The following is a 20,014-nucleotide window of genomic DNA, read 5'->3' on the forward strand; positions in this document are numbered from 1 at the left end:
CACCTTTAATGCAGAGATGGTATCTATGCTGATTCTAATATAACAAAATACATGTTTGAATGAATCATATACATTTATTCTGAGTTCAGCATGAATACTGTGTTTCTGAAGGGACTTATACATTTTTCACAAAGTTATAAACCTACATATGCTAAAGGCATGAGAGGGAGAATAAAAACAATGCCTGGATATAATTTATCATACACTGTATTTACAGTATGAAAACTTAAATTTTATATGTGTGTGATTCAGTGGCCTTATACATCTATAAGAGAGGTAAAGGAAAGATGTTATTCATAGCTTTCTTAAAACATTAAAAAGGTGTGTTTATAAAAAGTTGTTTCCATCTTCTGAGGTAGCGCCCAATCAGTGAGGCTTTTTTAGAAGTGCTTTAGGATTTTCTGAAAGTCTTTGTGTTTTCATTGAAAGAGACCTTTGCAAAAATGTACTGACAAAGCATGAAAATTGTCTCACTCTCAGTCACTCCATCAAACTTCATTTAATCAAATCTCTATGATATCTGTTTAGTAACCCATGGTTTTAAAATGTTAAGACCTGACATTTGTTGAGACTTAATTATAGCTAACAAAGATACCAAACAAAGCTTCAAATAGCTGCCTCTGCTCGGGGACAAGCAGCCCCAAAGCAAGCAGGTGAAAACAAACACAGGATATTCCAGAAGAATAGGCAGACTAGATTAATTAACAGTCAAGAGATAATTGGCTTCTGCAAAAAGATTTCCGGCTAAATGAGTTAAAGAAGAGCATTTTTCCTTCTGGTGTCCAGGGCTTGAAAAATTTACTGAACATCCACTAGCCCAAACTGTTAGTCAGCTAAACAGAATGAAAAATAGCTGTCCCATCCCTGTCTCAAACCATACTTAGCCCCAAAGCCAGAGTCCAGCATTTAAAAAGAACAAAACTGTTGCATACTGTTTGTGACCTCTGTTACTTATAACACATTGTCAGTCAATTTTCTATTTTTAATCCTTTCTAAATTATAATTTGCCTCCCTTGCTTTTATTTTACCTTCTTTCCCATCCTGACTTCACTTTTTCTTTTATTTCCTATAACAGATCATAGAATATCTTTCTCTTTGTTGTTTTCCAGGTGTTTCCTTTTTTTTTCCTCATTCCCTACATTGTGTTCTCTGCCTCTTCCAATATATTTTCTGTCTCTCTTTTTTCCCCCCACTTATCTTTGCAAAATCAGTCAATCTCTCTCTTTCAATCTCGTATTTTAATTTATCCTATCCGTTGTTGAGCTCAGGAGGGGAGGAGAAGGTTACAGGGTCAAAGTCCTTTTTATCGATCCATCCAGGTGAGCAGGCAACTACCTCAATCCCAGCTGCTGGGAAAGGAGAAGGTGCTTGTGATGCCTACTAGGATGCTGTCCTTAGATCCTGTCTTTTGTATCCACCTCTGACAAGTGGGGGTCCTGTCTACTTTGTAATTCCCTAGGCCCTAGACCTTCTCTGGCTGTTGGAAGGAACAAGGAGCATTCTTTCTCTCACTATTCCCATCTACTGTCCAAAAGTTTCTGGTGCATGGGTGAGTTGGGAGGTTTCCACTACTCTACCCCTCCCTCAGCCTCTCCTGTGTGATGGGATGGGTCTCTGCTGCTTCCCTTAGCTTGGTGGCCATTGCAAGTGGTGTGTCTCCTTCCCATAGTCTCAGTTTGAACCTTCCTCTCCAGTGACTAGCTCCAGCTGCAATTCATTGCTCTCCCAGGCTCTGATAGAATGAAATTGACTTGATTCTTGTTCATTTCACTACTGCAAACAGGTTTCTGAATAGCTGCATAGAAAACTGAAGATTCACGTGTCACTCTGCAGCAGCTTGGAAAAATCTCTCTGAGCAGCAGAGGCACTAAAGCATATATTGTGTGTAGACTCAGAAAGATGACACTGCATTAATTTACATCTGCAGTTCACATTTGAATGATTATTGTCAGACCTATACAGACTAGAAACTAGTTTTTGTTTGAAATGAAAACTTAGATTCTACAGGAGTTGATGTCACATGACCACGAAATTTTATACTTGTATCAGCCAAGTTGATTTTCAAGCCTTTCTAGCAAATGTGTAGTTTAATTTTTGACTTTGATTGTGCGTCAAATCCATTGTATCTGCCAAAGCAGGCAATGCCTTGGATGATGGTTAAATCTGAGCAAATATAGTTCTGCCTCTCACATCATGGTTCATTTTTATTTCTCTTTTAGCCAAACTACTATTAATTCAAATACAAAGGTGCAACAAAATTCTTGTCACTGTATGAACTGCACACTTTACAAATATATAGAATAGTTATAGAGCAAATATCATTAATTTTCTAAATAGCTTTAGAAATTTTCTAAACTGTGTCCTCAGATAGCAACCTATGGGTTTTTTTTAAATCTTAAATTCACAACCATCATGTGAGGCCAGATAGACTTTCTTTTCCTTTTTTCTTATCTGAGGTTGTTGACCTCAGGAGAGGAGGAGAAGGTTACAGGGTCAAAGTCTTTTCCTCCTTGGAGCTTGCTGCTTGCTGGGAGAAGACTGGCTGGAAAATAGATGTTTTAGAACAGGGGTTGAGGGTCATGATTTTAATTCTGTTAGGGAACAGCTGGTTTGAGTTTCTTTCCACTTCTATCTTCCCTCCATCCCTCACAAATCCATGGAGAGAGAAAAATTTGTTCAGAGGGAAGCACTAACACAAAAATATACAATTCCAGTGTTTTAGCACATCAAATGTATCATCTTTGTTATGGGGCTTCACGTTAGGCAGGAAAAGAGGGCATTATTGAAATAATTGGGACATACTGTTTTATACGCTGGATTCAGTTTGAATTACAGTGCTAGAGGTTTGCTTATTTACCTGCCAAATGTCAAATTGTTAATAGTAATTCATGTTCCACTGCCCTTTAATGGCAAACAACATGTACTATTACATTGTAATTTACTGAGATAAAGCTAATTATAAATGTATTGTATATAAACTTTAATACAAGGGACTGAAGAAAGGTCATTTGACTTGGCTATTTCTATTTAGATTTTTTTCATCTTTGCATGCTGCTTTCATACACTAAGACCAAAGAGAAAGAGAGAAGCTCACAACTCTCAAATGAATGGCAAACTAGGAACAGATTTTTTTGTCTGCACTCCTCTGAAACATTGGCCTCAGGCTATGTTGGTGTGTGGCTCAACAGCAATCAGAGGTCATAATTTCATTGGCGGTTAGCATCAGGTTTAATTTTTCTAATATGTTACATTTACCAAAATGTCTGGTTTCAGTTATACTTATGCACTGACTGAATCAGCTTTGAGCAGCATGATGTTTTAAGGTACCTGAAAGGGTACAAGAACATTTATGGAACACATACGCTAATTGTTTTTAACCGCTTTCCTTTCTAAATACAAAAATGTGTTTTCAGAAAGCCATATAATAGTAGTAGTTAATGACAGTGCACATTTCTTCTATGAATGGAGCATAAAAAGTGGGTAAAATTATTGATTTAACAAGACTGCCATCTACTGATTTACACAATCAAAAAAAAGCCCCCGATGAGCAGATCTTTAAGCCTTTTTTGTTTTTGTTTTTTAATTTAGCCTAATAATAATAATTAATAAGGAAAAATCTGTCATCTTAGGAATGCGACCAGGTTCATATAGATGATGTGTCTTCAGATGACAACGGCCAAGACTTAAGGTAAGTCAGAACCAACCAAGATAATACATTGGTTTTGCAAGTTATTTTCCTGGAAAAATTGTAAAATACCATGAAACATATATTGGGCCAAGTTCTGCCTTCAGTTATACCTTTGAAACTCCATCAGTGTCACTAGTATACCTGACAGTTAATTTTTGCTCATCATATTTTGTTAATTTGGGAGTTTTCTTCACTCTAAATAGCACCTATAACTTCGGAACAGACGGCTTTCCTGCAGCAGCCACCAGCGCTAATTTATGCTTAGCAACGGGTGTGCGTGGAGGAGTGGACTGGATGAGAAAATTGGCCTTCCGTTACAGACGCGTAAAAGAAATCTACAACACCTACAAAAATAACGTTGGAGGCAAGTGTCCATCAAAAATATTACTCATCTGTTTCTTGAGAGACAAATGAGAAGTTATAAATAAAAAGGATTAGCCGTGCCTTTGTTTGCTGATCCTTTTCAACGTGATTCTGTTTACTCAGAGAACTGTTCAGTTTGTAGTCTCTACAGAAAACTGTTCTTACAACTAATGGAAGCAGAAGGAAATAACAGAAAGGTATCTGAGTTTAAATACAGACATATTATTGAGTACCCTTTTCTGCACCACAGGTCTTCTTGGTCCCGCAAAGAGAGAAGCTTGGTTGCAACTTAGAGCAGAAATTGAAGCTCTTACAGATTCTTGGTTAACACTTGCACTGAAAGCACTCACACTTATTCATTCTAGGTAAGTGTATAAGAATTATCATGGCAGCACAGAATATTCATGAAACCTATCAGTGTGTTACACACACAAAACTTCATTAAAAGAACATTAAGTTTACACAGTCAAGCACTCAAAAATTAGGAAATGCCACAATCAAGTTTGATTATGCAATCTTAATTGGGCCTTCTTGTTGCATATGCATTATGATGCAATGTTTAATTACATGATCACACACTATTTTTCCCCAGAATTCTCTGCCTCATTTAGTGCACAGGATGGACAGTGCTCATTTAGTGAGCAGCTCTTCAATACTTTGTTTTCTCTTCATTGTATGGCTCTAGGACTTATTTACAGCACACTATTCAAACTGTGACATAAAGACAGAATTAATCATTTCCTCACGTGCCTTTCTGTTGCAGTCATCACTGTATATCTGAGTACCTAACAAACATTAATCAATTTATTTTCACAACACCTCTGTGAGGTGAAATTGAGGCACGGAGAGATTAAGATCAAAAGCATCCATTAACTTCGGGTGTCAAATTTGAGACCTGGACCTGATTTCTCAGAGTACTTAGCATTTACATAGCTCTTCATATGTTCAAAGAACAGATCCCATTGACTTCAGTTGCAGCCATGAGTGCTCAGCCTTTCTGCAAATCAGACCAAGAGACTCAAGTCAAGCATCAAGAAACTAAGGAATACGCAATTAGTGACCAACCCCTGTGCAAAGTTTGGTTTAAAGGATGTAACCAGAAACACACAAGAACTCTGTGGCAGATGCAGGGATAGAATCCAGTTCTCCAGGGCAGCATTCAGCTATCTTAATTATGAGACCAGCTGTTCTCTTCCAGAAGTCCCCTGCCTCGTTCACTACAGATTTTCCAGTTTCTGCAAGAGATGAGGTGAGGGTCTTGCAGACAACAGTTTCCTTCTCCACAAAGTGCCCCCAGAGCAGGTCTGTCCTGAGGCAAGGGTCCTGTGGGAAAAAAAGAGTACAGTAAAAGCTGTGTTATCCAGCTCTGTACCAACCGGAAAGCTCTCTAAACCGGCATTTCTAATCTCCATACAAAGTCCAGTTTATAGTCCTGGTTGGCGTGGGGCTGGCAGGCTCCCTAGAAGCTCCCCAGAAGACATGTCCCTGCTGCTCCTAGGCAGAGGAATGGCCACGAGGGGTTCGGAGTGCGAGCACGGGAGGGGGTGTGGGCTCTGGGAGGGGGCTGGGGTGCGGGAGGGGGTTCGGGGTGCCAGATCCGGGGGGCTCTCACCTGTCCTGGCTGCTCCTAGGCGGAGGCATAGCAGGCAGCTCTGTGCCCTGCCCCCGCCCTGCATTGAGTGCTGGCTCCGCAGCTCCCATTGGCCATGAGCCATGGTCAATGGGAGATGCAGGGGCAGTGCCCGCAGGCGGAGGCAGTGCACAGAGCCACCTGCTGTGCCTCTGCCTAGGAGCAGCTGGGACAGGTCACCGCTTGAGGGGAGCTGCCCGAGGGGAGCTGCCCAAGGTGAGTGCCCCCCCGGATCCGGCACCCCGAACCCCCTCCCATGCCCCAACCCTCTGCCCCAAGTTCCCTTCCGCACCCAAACTCCCAGAGCCCGCGCCTCGCGCTCCCTCCCATGCCCCTGCCCCAGACCCAAACTCCCTCCCTCTTAGTTAACTGGCATTTTTCATTTACCTGTACCCCCAATATGCAGGATAAAACAGCTTTTACTGTATATGATCATGTAATTAAAAACTTCATCCTAATGCATACACACAAGGGGGCCAAATTAAGGTTACACAGGGAACCTTAATTCTGACATTTCCCAACTTTTCAGTGCTTGAATTTGCAACCTTAATAATGTTGTTTTAATGTAGACTTTTGGGAGTACTTTCTAAGTTTTTAAAAAAGAAAGTTAGAAAAAAACAGAACTTTCATCATGTGGCACCTTATTGACAGCCACATGGGTGGTCAGCAGGGTTAGAACCCTTACATCTACCACAAAGATCTCTGCCACTTGAGCTGATGGAGTAACTGTAGCAGGAGTAGGTCATCCTCTATGTGGATCAGCACTAGAGGCAGGTGGGTTGCTTTGCCAGTGGGCTTCACTGATATTTGCTGACAGCAGCAGAGTGGTGAAACTCAGGGATGTGGGGTTCCATTCCAGGCTCTAGAAGGGATTGTGCTGTAGTGGGTACACTCTCCTCCCCATCCCCCCCCCCCAATCTTGACCCCTTCTACCTTGACCCTTCCAATCTGACCCTTCCAAACTTGTCTGTACCCCACCACTGGCTCCTCATCCCAGGTCCATTCTCTTCACCTTTAGTCCCAGTTTTCATTCTTCAGGCCACTGATCCCAGGCTTCTTGCCCTGTAAGTCCTTGCCTTATCCCTCCAGATTCCCAGACTGCCACCCCCTTATCCTGCTTCCAGTCTCATTGTCCAGCTGTTCCCAGTCCCCTCCACTCACCTTCCTGACTCCTTGTTCCCAATCTCCTTGCCCAGCCAGTGCCATTTCCCTCCCCTACTCCCTGATCTCTCTGTCTCTCGCTTTCTCATTTCCCAGCTCCATGGTCTCCAATCACCACCCACCCACATTTCCCATCCCCATTTGCACCCAGTCTCCTTCCCTGGGCTTCATTGTCCTCGTCTCCTCTGGCTCCTTGGCCCAGTCTCTCTCTCCATTCAGTCCCAGTTCTCCCCTGTAAGGTGGCCCCTTATCAGAGCTGTCTCCTCTCCTTCTCATCTCCCCTCTCCCAACTGGTTCCCAGTCTCTTTGCCCTGCCATTCCCATTCTCTTTCACTCTCACTCACACACACACACACACACACACACACTCTCTCTCTCTCTCTCTCTCTCCAGTTCTGTATCCTATCACTGTTCCCCCCCACCATCTGTCTCCCTAACTCCCACCCGCATTTCTCTCCCCTGCTCCCAGACCTGGTCTCCTTTCCTATCCAGTCCCAGTCTCCATCCCTGGTTCCCAGTCCCAGTTTCTGCCCTCTGCCAGCCTCCAATCCCAGTCTTCATCCCCTGGACTCCCTGTCCCAATATACTCCTCCAACACTGCATCTCAGAGCCCTGAGTCTGGCCCTTCTCCCCTTGGTTTTTTAATTAGATGGCTTCTTCCTCCACACTACCTGGGTGCCAGCACTGGGATGGGTGATCATTAAGAGCACAGGAGAGACAGGCTCCATGCTCTCAGTTCTAGTGCCTGGGTCCACACCAGCCCAGAGCAGCCATTATAGGGAAAAGTCCAGCTTCACCTCTGTAGCTCTGGGCGGGAGGATGCATACTCAGTCACTCTGTGGGGATGGTGTGTGAACATTCCAATCACACACAGGAACTATGAGGGGATGGAGCATCTTCAGTGGCTCTGTGCAGATGATATCTGTGGAGTCTGGTCATCATTAGGAGCTGGGAGAGACTAGAGCATGCTCAATGAGGACGGAATCTTCAGAGGTTTTATCTTTTAAACTCTAGCAAGTCTCTTCTGAGCATGCGTGAACTGTGATTTTTTTTTTCAGAGGTTTATGACTTGGCCAAATGTGGGTGGGTTTTCATGATGATGGTAAAACGCACATCCCTGACATAAAAGTCCCACCCCGTTGCCAAATTTCAAATCCCTGCTCCGAAGTATGTGGGCACTAGAACTTTCCAAAGAGAACTGGGAAATTTTTCACATTAAAAAGCAATGTATTTTTTCCTTGCCTCATTCTCAGAAACAGCTGAACCATTTTGGCTGAAATTTTCAAAAAGAAAAGAAAAGAAAAGAAAAGAAACCTGAGGCAGACATGGAAAATTTCATCCTGAATGGTTAAAGTTTGACAAAGTTATAAGCAACTGAAAATAGGGTCTTATAATGGGAAGTGTTGGGTAACCTTAATAATAGGTAGCGTTAACAATCTGCCTGTAATGCCTATGGTTTAGGAGATGCTGCAAGGTGTAATAGATAGAATTTTGGTCTTTGAATCAGGAGATTTGAGTTCTTTTCCCTGTTCAGCAAATGTCCTGCTGTGTGCACGTCACATTTCTGTGCCTCTATTTCTACACCTGTAAAATGGGAATAATTTTTCAAGTAGTGTCCTAGGGGTGCTCCACTATAGGTGTGCTTGTGTCCCTGCACTGCTCATCGGCAAACTTTGGCAGCAGTGTATGTTAGGCCTGCACATGCACTGTCTCTCCTCATGACCTTCCACATGGGCTAACCCTCCTCAGTTCCTTCTCAACTGCCCCTGGCTAGAGATGGGACCATTAGCAGTCTGTTTGTGATTGTTAATTTCTTTAGCATTTCTAGTTGTTTGCTAGTGTCCTTAGTCTTAGCTGTAGTCTTTCTTTCATTTTTTCTACCCCCAATAAAAAAATACTTTATTTTCCCCCATTTTTCATTGGGGGCCCCTTCCCCAATGATCTAGTTCACCTGCAAAGAGGCCATCCCTGTGGCAGAATAAATGGACACAAATCAGTCATCAGAAATGGTAACATACAAAAGCCAGTAGAAGAACACTTCAATATTTCTGGACATTCTATAACAGATTTTAAAGTAGCTATACTTGAACAAAAAACGACAGAAACAGACTTCAAAGAGAAACTGCAGAACTAAAATTCATTTGCAAATTTAACACCATTAATTTGGGCTTGAATAGGGACTGGGAGTGGCTGGCTCATTACAAAAGCAGCTTTGCCTCTCCTGGAATTGACACCTCCTCATCAATTATTGGGAGTGGACTACATCCACCCTGATTGAATTGGCCCTGCCAACACTGATTCTCCACTTGTGAGGTAACTCCCTTCTCTTCATGTGTCAGTATACACCTCTACCCTGATATAACGCGACCCGATATAACACGAATTCGGATATAACGCGGTAAAGCAGTGCTTTGGGGGGGCGGGGCTGCGCACTCCAGTGGATCAAAGCAAGTTCGATATAACGCGGTTTCACCTATAACGCGGTAAGATTTTTTGGCTCCCGAGGACAGCGTTATATCGAGGTAGAGGTGTATAATGCCTGCATCTGTAATTTTCACTCCATGCATCTGAAGAAGTGGTTTTTTTACCCACGAAAGCTTATGCCCAAATAAATCTGTTAGTCTTTAAGGTGCCACCAGACTCTTTGTTGTTTCTGTGGCAGACAAGCAGTCTCGCTGCATACGCTGCCTCAGGGAAGACCACATCCCACAAAATTGTGGTCACTGCCAGCAACTCAGACCCAGGTCTCACAAGGACAAGTCGTTGAGACAGAAGATCATCTCCATTGAGGCAGCCATCCAACCCTCCCTAAACCCTCACTGAGTGTCACCTGGCAGATGTGAGTCTTCCCCACAGCCCTCAACATCCAAGGATGGGTCAAAGAAATCATCCATAGACCCCTCTTGTAAAGTCATTCAAACAGTGAGTCACCAGAGTGAGCCTCAAGCTAGCCACAAAAGATCTCCAGCACGCTCGGTATCGTCAGTACTATTGGCACCGAGACAATCCCAGCTCACAAAGATCTGGAGTGGCAGGTACCGTTGACAGGCCTAAGGACCTAATGGGCACTGGCACTGAGTCAACAGAACTAACTGACAAAGATAGGAGCGAACGGCACTCCAGTAAGAAGATGCCGCCGGTACACGGTGTACCTTTGGCACCATCATCGATCTATATGGGCAAGATCCCCAACACCCTCTATACCACCAACAGCACTGGGTCGGTCGGCTCCGCTGGCATTTCAGCACTCAAGAGACCTCTGGGTATCTAGCATACCTCTCCTATTCTTGGCACCGGGACCTCGGCACAGTGTCTCCCCCTAGTGTGGGAGTCTTCTCCAGTACCCTGCCATGCACCCCCACTTTTGAGTGAGGAGTCAGTGAGCCAGAGGAGACCATTTCCCACTACTCCCATGCTCCCTATTGTGCCCACTACCAAGAGGCTCCCCGAGTATACAGCCCCAGTGGCTGTACTGGGATCCCTGGGCTGCTTATTGTCCCCACACGTCTCGAGCTCCCAGCCTTGCTTGTGACATTCCCCCTCGGCTATGGCGTCTAGAACCTCAGAACTCCCAGAGGAGATTGCTGAGAGCAGGAGGGTGGAATTGAGGAAGAGGTGACTCCAAGGACCAACATCTCCTCCTCCGCCCCAGTTTAAGCTTTCATGCCCCTGCCACTGTGCTTAGCTGATGATTTCCGGCTTTTCCAGTACGTGGGGAAAAGAGTTGGAGGAAGTCAAGGACACCCATCACAAACTCCTTGACATATTACATTGTTCCTCGGCCTCTAAAATAGCCTTCCCCATCAAGGAGGCTCGGCAGGACCTTGCAAAAACCATATGGCAGACCCCAGCATCAGTGATACCTACTTGTAAGCAGGCTGATAAAAAAATATTACATGCCAGCTTCCCTAAAGAGGTGCAATCGACTGTTGAAGACCTTCCCTTTGAAGGCATCTAGCTCTTTGAAGAGAAAATGGACACCTCTCTCCATACCCTGAAAGATTCCAGGGCCAATCTCTGCTCATTAGTAATTTACACGCCAGGACAAAAGATAAAATTTAGTCCTCAGTCCCAACACAGATCACACACCTCTCGATACTCAACCCAGCGCTTTTACAAACATCAGAGGAAGAAATCTAGGTTCCCCAAGCATAAACCATCAGGCCCACAGCTTTCCACATTGCACTCATCCACCTCCAAACACCAATTTTGACATGTTGGTCAAGGTGTCGACAGGCCACTCCCCTCAACCGCTACATCTGATCAAGCTGTTCTATCCATTTGGCTACCGTCTTGCTACGTTCTGCAACACATGGGAATGCATAAAATCAGACCAATGGGTCTTGGAAATTATTCGCAATGGGTTTTCCATTCATTTTATCTCCCTTCCCTATTCACAACAACTTTCCCCATCCCGCTTCATGGACCCTTCTCATGAGAGTTTACTACAACAAGAAATAGATCATCTCCTCCAGCTAGGAGCCATAGCCAACAGCTGTGAGGTAAGGTCTGTTGTTATCGCTATTTCCTAATACCCAAGAGGAAGGGAGGTTGGAGACCTATACTCGACCTTGAGCGCTCAACAAATTTGTGAAAACTCAGAAATTCAAGATAGTCACACTAGCAACGATCATTTCAGCATGGAATGGAGAGACTGGTTTTCAGCCTTCAACCTTCAGGATGCCTATTTTCATATCTCAATCCTATCATCCCTCAAACGGTTTGTCTGATTTACCCTAGGACAAGACCACTACCAGTACAGAGTACTCCCTTTGGGGCTTTCATTAGCCCAGAGAATGTTTTCCAAGGTTCTCTCAGTAGCAGCCACTCACCTATGCTCCCAGGGGATCATGATCTACCCCATCTGAATGATTGTCTCCTCAGAGTCCGCTCCTTTGCAGGTTACCGAAACTGCAATAGCCTTGTTTATGGCACTGGGCCTACAGATGAATACCAAGAAATTAACCCTCACTCCAGTGTAGTGCCTGGAATTCATAGAGGCTAACCTTGACTCATTTTAAGCTAGAGCTCTCCTGCCTCAACATGGTTCCTCTCTTTGGCCACAGTCATAGAAACTGAACAAAACAGTCCTCAAATATCAGCCAGACATTGCCTCTAACTCTTTGGGTGTATGGCTGTGGGTACACCCACATGGGTGGGTAGTGCCACATGCCAGGCTTCACATGTGATGTCTCCAGGTGTGGTTCAGCTTGGTGTATAGACCAAACAAAGGCAGACTAGACAAACCTCTGTCACTGCCTGCCAAAGTCAATATATCCCTGGATTGGTGGAAGGACCCAGCAGATGTTTGCAAAGGGATTCCTTTTGTGAAAATTTCCCCATTGTTGCTTCTCACCACCGACACATCCCTTATAGGATGGGGCGCACATCTAAATGGCCTTACAACACAAAGCAAGTGGTCATCCATGGAGATATCCTTGTACATCAAACTCCTCAAGCTCAGGGCGTTCAGGAACGCCTGAACCCATTTCCTCCCACTGATCACACACCAAAGTCCTAACAGACAACATAGCATGCATGTATTACATAAATTGACAAAGAGGAGCCAGGTCGCCCTCCCTCTGCTCAGAAGCGATAAAGCTATGGAACTAACTGGTGCATCTCCCACGACATTACGCTATCAGCAGATTACCTTCTGGGCACACAAAACTCTATAGCAGACATCCTAAGTTGCAAGTTCCCTCACAAGCATGAATGGAAATAAACCCATGAATGGAAATAAACTTTACGACCTATTCAGATGCTGGTGGACACTGACCATAGATCTTGTCGCTGCTCACTTGAACAAGAAATGTCCATACTGCTGCTCCAGAGCAGGGATAGGACAACACTCCCTAGGTGATGCTCTCCTTCTTCCATGGGACAGGGACCTTCTTTATGCCTTTCCTCTATTCCCACTACTGTCGAAAGTCCTGTTGAAAATAAAAAGGGAAGGACCATACGTCGTATTGATGGATCCCACTTGGCCGAGACAGACTTGGTAACCTTACCTGTCACAACTGGCGACGTGCCCACCAATCTTTCTCCAATCCACTCCAAACTTCCTCTCGCAGAACAGAAGACACACTCTGCATCCCAACCTGGGCATTCTTCACCTCAAGGCTTGGCTCCTTCATGGTTCCAATGCTTAGAGAATTCCTGCTCAAAGGAGGTACAAGAGGTATTTCTACACAATAGAAAGTCCTCAACATGCCGTACTTACCTGCAGAAGTGGTTCAGGTTTCAGATTTGGTGCAATTCCCAACAAATCTCCTTGACATCCTCAACCTTTCCAAAGATCTTAGATTATATACTGACTCTAAAAAAAAAATTGCGACTCTCTCGTCCACCAACAAGTAGAAAGGTACATAATGCTATCACACCCAACCTCTAAACGATTCCGCCGGGGTATAGTAAACCTTTCTCCACAATCCCAACACCCCACACCTACATGGGACCTAAACCTGGTGTTGAAAGGCCTGACTAGACCGCCCTTTGAACCCAGGGCCACCTTTTCGCTTACATACCTGTCGAAGAAAAGGGCCTTCCTGGTAGTAATCACCTCAGCTAGGAGGATAGGAGAAATAGCAGCTCTGATGGCACATCATCCTCCATGGTATTCTTTCAGGACAAGGTTACACTCATGCCGCACCAAAAATTCATCCCTAAGGTAACCGCCCTGTTCTATATAAACCACGTGATTCACCTTCCGACTTTTTACCCCAAGCCTCACCATGACAGCAGGGAGACTATATTATACACACTAGCCTTCTATCTGAATAGGACAAAGTCTTTCAGGAAGTCCCCGAAGCTGTTCCTCTCTGTTGTGAAAAGATCCAAGGGCTCAGCAATATCAACCCAGAGACTCTCTGGTCTCGGGCTGCATTAGACAATGTTATCAGATTCATAACATGACCCCTCCAGATACTATTCGTATGCACTCCACAAGGTCGTTCTCATCTGTTGCCTTTTCAAGAATGTCCCTATCTCAGAAATCTGTAGAGCATTGATGTTGGGCGTCAGTCCACACCTTCGCGGAATACCATGCGATTACTGTGGACCTGCCTTCAATGCCATCTTTGGCTCCACAGTATTGTCATCTGTAACTGACCCAACTCTGAAGCCCCAGGCCTCCAGAAGGGACACTGCTTGGAAGTCACCTAAAGTGGAGCACCCATAGGGACACTACTCGAAGAAGAAGTTACTGACCTTGTGCAATAACGATGACTCTTCAAGATGTATCCCCCATGGGTGCTCCACAACCCACCCGCCTCTCCTCTACTTTGGAGTTCTTGCCAATGACTCTGCGGTAGAGAAAGTACTGAGGAGGGTTAGCCTGCACATGCTGGCTAGCCTCGTGGCAGGGCACGAGGAGAGACAGTCTCATGATGGGGCATAATGGACACTGCTACCAAAGTTCTCTGATCAGCAGTAAAAGGACGCAAGTACACCTACAGTGGAGCCACCCATAGGGAGACACATCTTGACGAACCATTGTTACAGCACGAGGTGAGTAAATTTTTCTTATGATTCCCTCCCTTTCTAAAGTACTTTGAGACTATGGTGGTGAGGTTTTGTTGGGGGAGAATGGAGGATGGTTAATTTTCCCCTTTTTTTTAGTTTTAATATATTTACATGCATATTTAAGGGTGTCTGTTTTTGTTTTCTTGCAGGACAAACTGTGTGAATATTCTAGTAACAACTACTCAGCTTATTCCCGCTCTGGCAAAAGTCTTGTTGTATGGATTAGGGGTTGTATTTCCAATAGAAAATATTTACAGTGCAACTAAAATAGGTGAGGTTTTTTTACAACATGATGAAATATTTGAGGCTATAGTTTTAAATGAAAAACCATATGTATCTGTGTATTCATATCACTGTAGCATCTAGGGACTAATGATAAATAACGTACCTTACAGTAAAACACCATTCAGACTGAGTGATCCTACAGCACCTAACTGTCAGGGTGGTTAAGCACTGGAATAAATTGCCTGGGGAGGTTGTGGAATCTCCATCATTGGGGATTTTTAAGAGCTGGTTGGATAAACACCTTTCAGGGATGGTCTAGATAATACTTAGTCCTGCCTTGAGTGCAGGGGACTGGACTAGATGACCTCTCGAGGTCCCTTCCAGTTCTATGATTCTATGATTTTACAAATTTAGGCCCTGATCCAGCAAGCTTGGTAGACCCTTTGCTGAACTGGAACCATAAGCTGCTATATAACCACTAAAATGCACTGCATCATCCACAACTGAAATGCAGCCACTCCTGCGATGAAATACAATAGCTTTTTAACAGCTCATTGCAACACTATATAATAGTTTGGGGCAGGAAAGTCACTATTCTGTATGTTTGATTTTAAGCCTCAGTGTGTCCAAAATGAATTCATGTTTTAGTTCATAGAGATTCACTGTACTGTTTTTTTCCCTGCATCCACATGTAAATCAGACAAGCTGCTATTAACTGTAACCTTTCAGAGCTATCTTCTAAAACAGAAATTCAAAAGTTCAGTCATAAGTGTAAAGCATTCCGTCTAAATCTAGAGAAAACTAAAAAATTTATATGGTGAAATTCCAGGGCTCGGTGTCCTCATCAGAATCCATTGACAAAAGAATTTACCAGAAGCTGAAATGTTTGCCTCCAGAATTTAATTATTTTAAGTTTATTCAAACTGAAATTAATAAATTTGTGCCAAAGTCTATGCAGATTTCTGTTTCTCGGTGAAATACAGGAGAAATATCATTTTGGTAAACTAGAAGTACATAGTACCAGATATTTGAGAGACAAGGTGGGTGAGTTAATATCTTTTATTGGACCAACTTATTTTCGTAAGAAAGACAAGCTTTTGAGCTTACAGAGAGCTTTTCTTCAGGCCTGGGAAACAGAGTGTCAGCTAAATACAAGGTGGAACAGAGTGTTTAGCATAAGTAGTTAACACACATTCAAGGGACCATTCAAGGTGAAGTGGCCTATTGACACCTCTCCAATCATAAGGGGAAGAGAAAGGAGTGGGAGGAAAGGTAGCTAGTTGTCACCTACCATCCCATACTGGGAACCCATTTGAGGTATCATCAAACAAGTACAACCCATACTCAACGGGGACTCCATCCTGGAAGAAATATTTCCTGAACCCATTCTTCTGGCCTCCAAACTACCTCCCAACCTCTCCAAGTTCATTATCAGAAGCAAGCTCCCCACAGAACCAGGACACATCGGCCCAAAGCAGCACCAGACCCTGCCAGAACAACAGATGCAAAACCTGGAGACATATCTCCACAGCGACAATGAACAACATCCTCCATAACACACCTCTCAATATCCTTGGGTCCTATGCATATCACAGCATACGGTGTATCTCATCCAGTGCACTAAATGCCCCAATAACAATAACAATCACTACACTCTTGAATGAACTCATGCAGGAAAATGATAAAAGACAAAAACACCACATCACCTGTGGGTGAACACTTTTCACAGAGCAATCACTCTATATATCTGACCTATCAGTCCTCATTCTCAAAAGAAACGTGCACAAAACTTTCAGAAGACTAGCCTGGGAGTTTAAATTCATAACTTTGCTAGACACACAAAATCATTGATTGAATAGACACACTGGATCTATGGCTTATTACAGCAATCTATAACCCACTACATGGGCAGCACTTGAGCCCCCCCCCCCCTTTGGGGAGGCTAGCCATGCAGCCCCACTCCTTCTGCCCCAGGCCCCGCCCCTACCATCCACCAGAGCCCTCCAGCCACAATTGAGCTCTCACCTCCCACTGGCTTGGTGGAGCCAGGGCTTGGTTTAGGGGAGGCTTAGCCTCCTCTGGTCTATTATACCCACCACCTATGACCCACTAACAATTCCCCCAGCTGTCTTCCTCCCCCACACACACTTCCTTTCCTCCCTGTGACTGGAGGCCACTTCACCTTAAATGGGCTCTTGAAATATGTGTTAACTACTTATGCTAGACAATCTGTTCCACCTTGTATTTAGCTGTGACACTCTTGAGTATGCTTCACAGACTGAAGAGAAGCTCTGTGTAAACACGAAAACTTCTCTGTTGCCAACAGAAGTTGGTCCAATAAAAGATATTACCTCACCCACTTTGTCTCTAATATTCTGGGACCAACACATTTATACCACCACTGCATGGTACCAGATAGTAAGATGCATTGTAGTTTTTTCACTTGGCTGGGACATACATGTTACTAGCTCAGATTAGCCCTAAATGGTCAGTTACATGAGCACTTTTTTGTTATAATCTGAGAACAGGCATCAGTAATACAGTGAAACTCGTATTAAGCAACCATTCAAAGACCACCAAAATGTGGTTGGGAATGGATTTTTTTTTATTAAAGGTGGCTAAAAATTTCATGTAGAAAGTTGAAAGCAATCCCAGAAAAGATGAAATCCTATTTCCTGGGTACCCAAAGTGATTGTCTTGTTTGTGGAACACTGACAATAATAAATTCTTCAATTTGAATACGTGAAATACAAATCCTTAGTAAAAACATATTTTAATATACCAAAATTCACTTGTTTCGAAAACACTAATCTATGCTTTAGACATACTGTAGGTGGGAAAAAATTGTAAAATTAAACCTAAATTGTGAAGAACTAAAATGATCTTTTACAATGAAAGCACTTAGGCAATCTTGACTAATGACATCACAATGTACTCTGTCTGGATTTCCAGTACCAAACTTAAGACAATGCACAGAACTATGAAGAGTGCAGAGTTTCCTGTTCACTAACGTTGGACCCAGTCTTGGATTGGGATTCATTAGCATAAGCCTTTGCAGAGATCCCACTGAAGTAAGGAGTTGTGCTTATATTAAGTAACCACTCAGTGGATAAACAAAAAAGGTTGTCTCCTGAGGGAGATGCTCTCTTTTAATTAAAGGTGGCTGAGAATTTCATGTACAAAGTTGAAAGCAATCCAATGAAATCCAATGGAGGATCAGGTCCCTTGTCTTTACAGATGTATGACTTATGGGCATTTAAATCCAAAGCATTATTCAGGAGGCTGGCTACAGACAAAATTCCCCTTTCAGAAGGGAACTCTCTGCAGTCATGAGTGTGTCATGGTGTGGGGCTTGCGCCTGCTTGCCATAGGCAGTGGGCAGGTGGTGGGGCAGACTTCTGCTTTGCTATGTCTATTTTCCACAAATATATGCTCTGTTAAAAGACCCTAAGTAGATCTTACAGCTGACTGTCAGCAGCTCTAACTGGTGTCAGGAGCCGTGTCTCCGACACTCTGCTCTCACACCTATGCTGAGCACAGAATTGATGCAGGAGAGATTCTGCTCTGTAATCTCTCAGTGAGGGTAATATTACATTGCAAGCGCTTGGGGATATCTTGGATGGGTGCTTAATGAATGTGGTTTCATTATGTTCTCTCACCAGCTGTCATGTCCATAAAAAGCAACAGAGGGTCCTGTGGCACCTTTAAGACTAACCGAAGTATTGGAGCATAAGCTTTCGTGGGTGAATGCCTACTTCATCAGACGCATGATGAAGTGGACATTCACCCACGAAAGCTTATGCTCCAATACTTCGGTTAGTCTTAAAGGTGCCACAGGACCCTCTGTTGCTTTTTACAGATTCAGACTAACACGGCTACCCCTCTGTTACTTGTCATGTCCATCTCATCCTTAATAGTTTAAATTTCTTTTTCAGGAAAAGAAAGTTGTTTTGAGCGAATAATTCAAAGATTTGGAAGAAAAGTAGTGTATGTTGTTATAGGTGATGGCGTGGAAGAAGAACAAGGAGCAAAAAAGGTAGTAATTCTTTTTCAGTGCAGTTTTATTTCAAATGTTTGAAAGTAAAGATGTGCGTTTTCTCACACCTGGGATTGTATGCATTGGGGGTTGATTCTGATCTTAGATCTATTCTAGTTGGGTCTTGAATATTGCTGTCCTCCAAAAGATGCATTAGGATAGCTATGTGTATCTAATATATCTGTATGAAAGATGTTAAGTATGGATTCTGGTTTGACTAAAACTGATAATTCCACTTTTCTAAATGGTATCCCCTAATGCCATGAAATATAATAAACGTAAGCACAGCTATTACAATTTGTGTTGTTCATATACATTGCATTGTTTTGTGAATTTTACACCTTGAAAGAGTATCTGAGAAATGGAACACATACATTAATGTTGACCTCCGCGCGTGTCAGCCTGTACATAAATTGGGAGCCTGCATTTTCGGCCAAATATTGGTTATTTCTTACTATTCTAATCCCTGTTGCTTTAGCTCTGGCAGAAGATGCAGTTGAGTCTCTAATTACATGTTTTTTCCTTCCTCCATTAGGAAGGGGAAATATCACTGTCTCTTCTCTTGCAATGTGGAGTGGGCATCTCAAAAAGCAGTACTTTACGTCTTACTGCTAGGAGTTACTACTGAATATGTCAATCTAACAGAGTGCAGGGGGAGAGGGCCTGGTCTGAGGTCTTTGACTGAAACCATAGAACATTTTACAAGATGTGACACTAAATGGTTTTGCAACATGAAATACCAACTTACATCCCTCTGAAACTTTCTGTGTAGTTTCCCATCTTGTTACATCACTTTGCGAACTTGTCAGTTTCATGTGTCCCTTTGGCACACTAAAGTGAACAAATTCTTCCTTTCTCCCTTCAGAAATGCCTTTAATCTTTGCAGAGAAGTGTTCTGCTGTAAATGATTACATTTTAACAGCTACATTTAAGATCAGGAAAAGCTGTTGTCTTTGTTCCTTTCTATTGCTCAGCGAAATAGTATTCCATGTAACAGTGACAAAAGTACTTCTTTCAGTAACACCTAATTCAGCAGTTTTTAACTGGAAACACCGTGCAGGAAGGCCTAACTAAGAAAGCCTTTCCATTTGTTAAATGAACAGGTAGTAGAGAAAGTTCCCTCGGAGCATTTGTTCCATGTGTTCTTTGTTGCTGGAAGGAATGTTCAGATTTGGAGAATGTAGGAGGTTGAGGATCTACATTCTTTGCTCCAGAGTGAGATTGTGACTCCAAGTTACAATCTCTCTGCCAGATTCCCTGCTGCTCTGGGAAGGGGGTAAACTTCACCTGGTCCAATGTACACTCCCTGGTGCATTGGCACAACTAAGATGGCTGCCCCGTTGTGGGGGCAGAGCTAAGGTGCCACCTGTTCAGCCCGCCTGTGTAA

The 20,014-nt window shown here is 43.4% G+C and overlaps 1 protein-coding gene across 8 annotated transcripts in view; it reads left to right on the forward strand.

Moving 5' to 3' along the window:
* Positions 1-20,014, forward strand: part of EYA1 (EYA transcriptional coactivator and phosphatase 1) — a 121,586-nt gene that overhangs the window by 92,752 nt on the left and 8,820 nt on the right. For all 8 annotated transcript variants that reach the window (XM_065397610.1, XM_065397612.1, XM_065397613.1 and 5 more), the window contains 5 exons: positions 3,630-3,688; positions 3,892-4,052; positions 4,302-4,416; positions 14,516-14,637; positions 18,527-18,627. In XM_065397610.1, the coding sequence (XP_065253682.1) occupies positions 3,630-3,688; positions 3,892-4,052; positions 4,302-4,416; positions 14,516-14,637; positions 18,527-18,627 (558 nt within the window). The remainder of the gene's footprint in view (positions 1-3,629; positions 3,689-3,891; positions 4,053-4,301; positions 4,417-14,515; positions 14,638-18,526; positions 18,628-20,014) is intronic.

The sequence above is a fragment of the Emys orbicularis genome, chromosome 2 (genome assembly GCF_028017835.1).
Source record: "Emys orbicularis isolate rEmyOrb1 chromosome 2, rEmyOrb1.hap1, whole genome shotgun sequence".
In the NCBI taxonomy this organism is placed as follows: Eukaryota; Metazoa; Chordata; order Testudines; family Emydidae; genus Emys; species Emys orbicularis.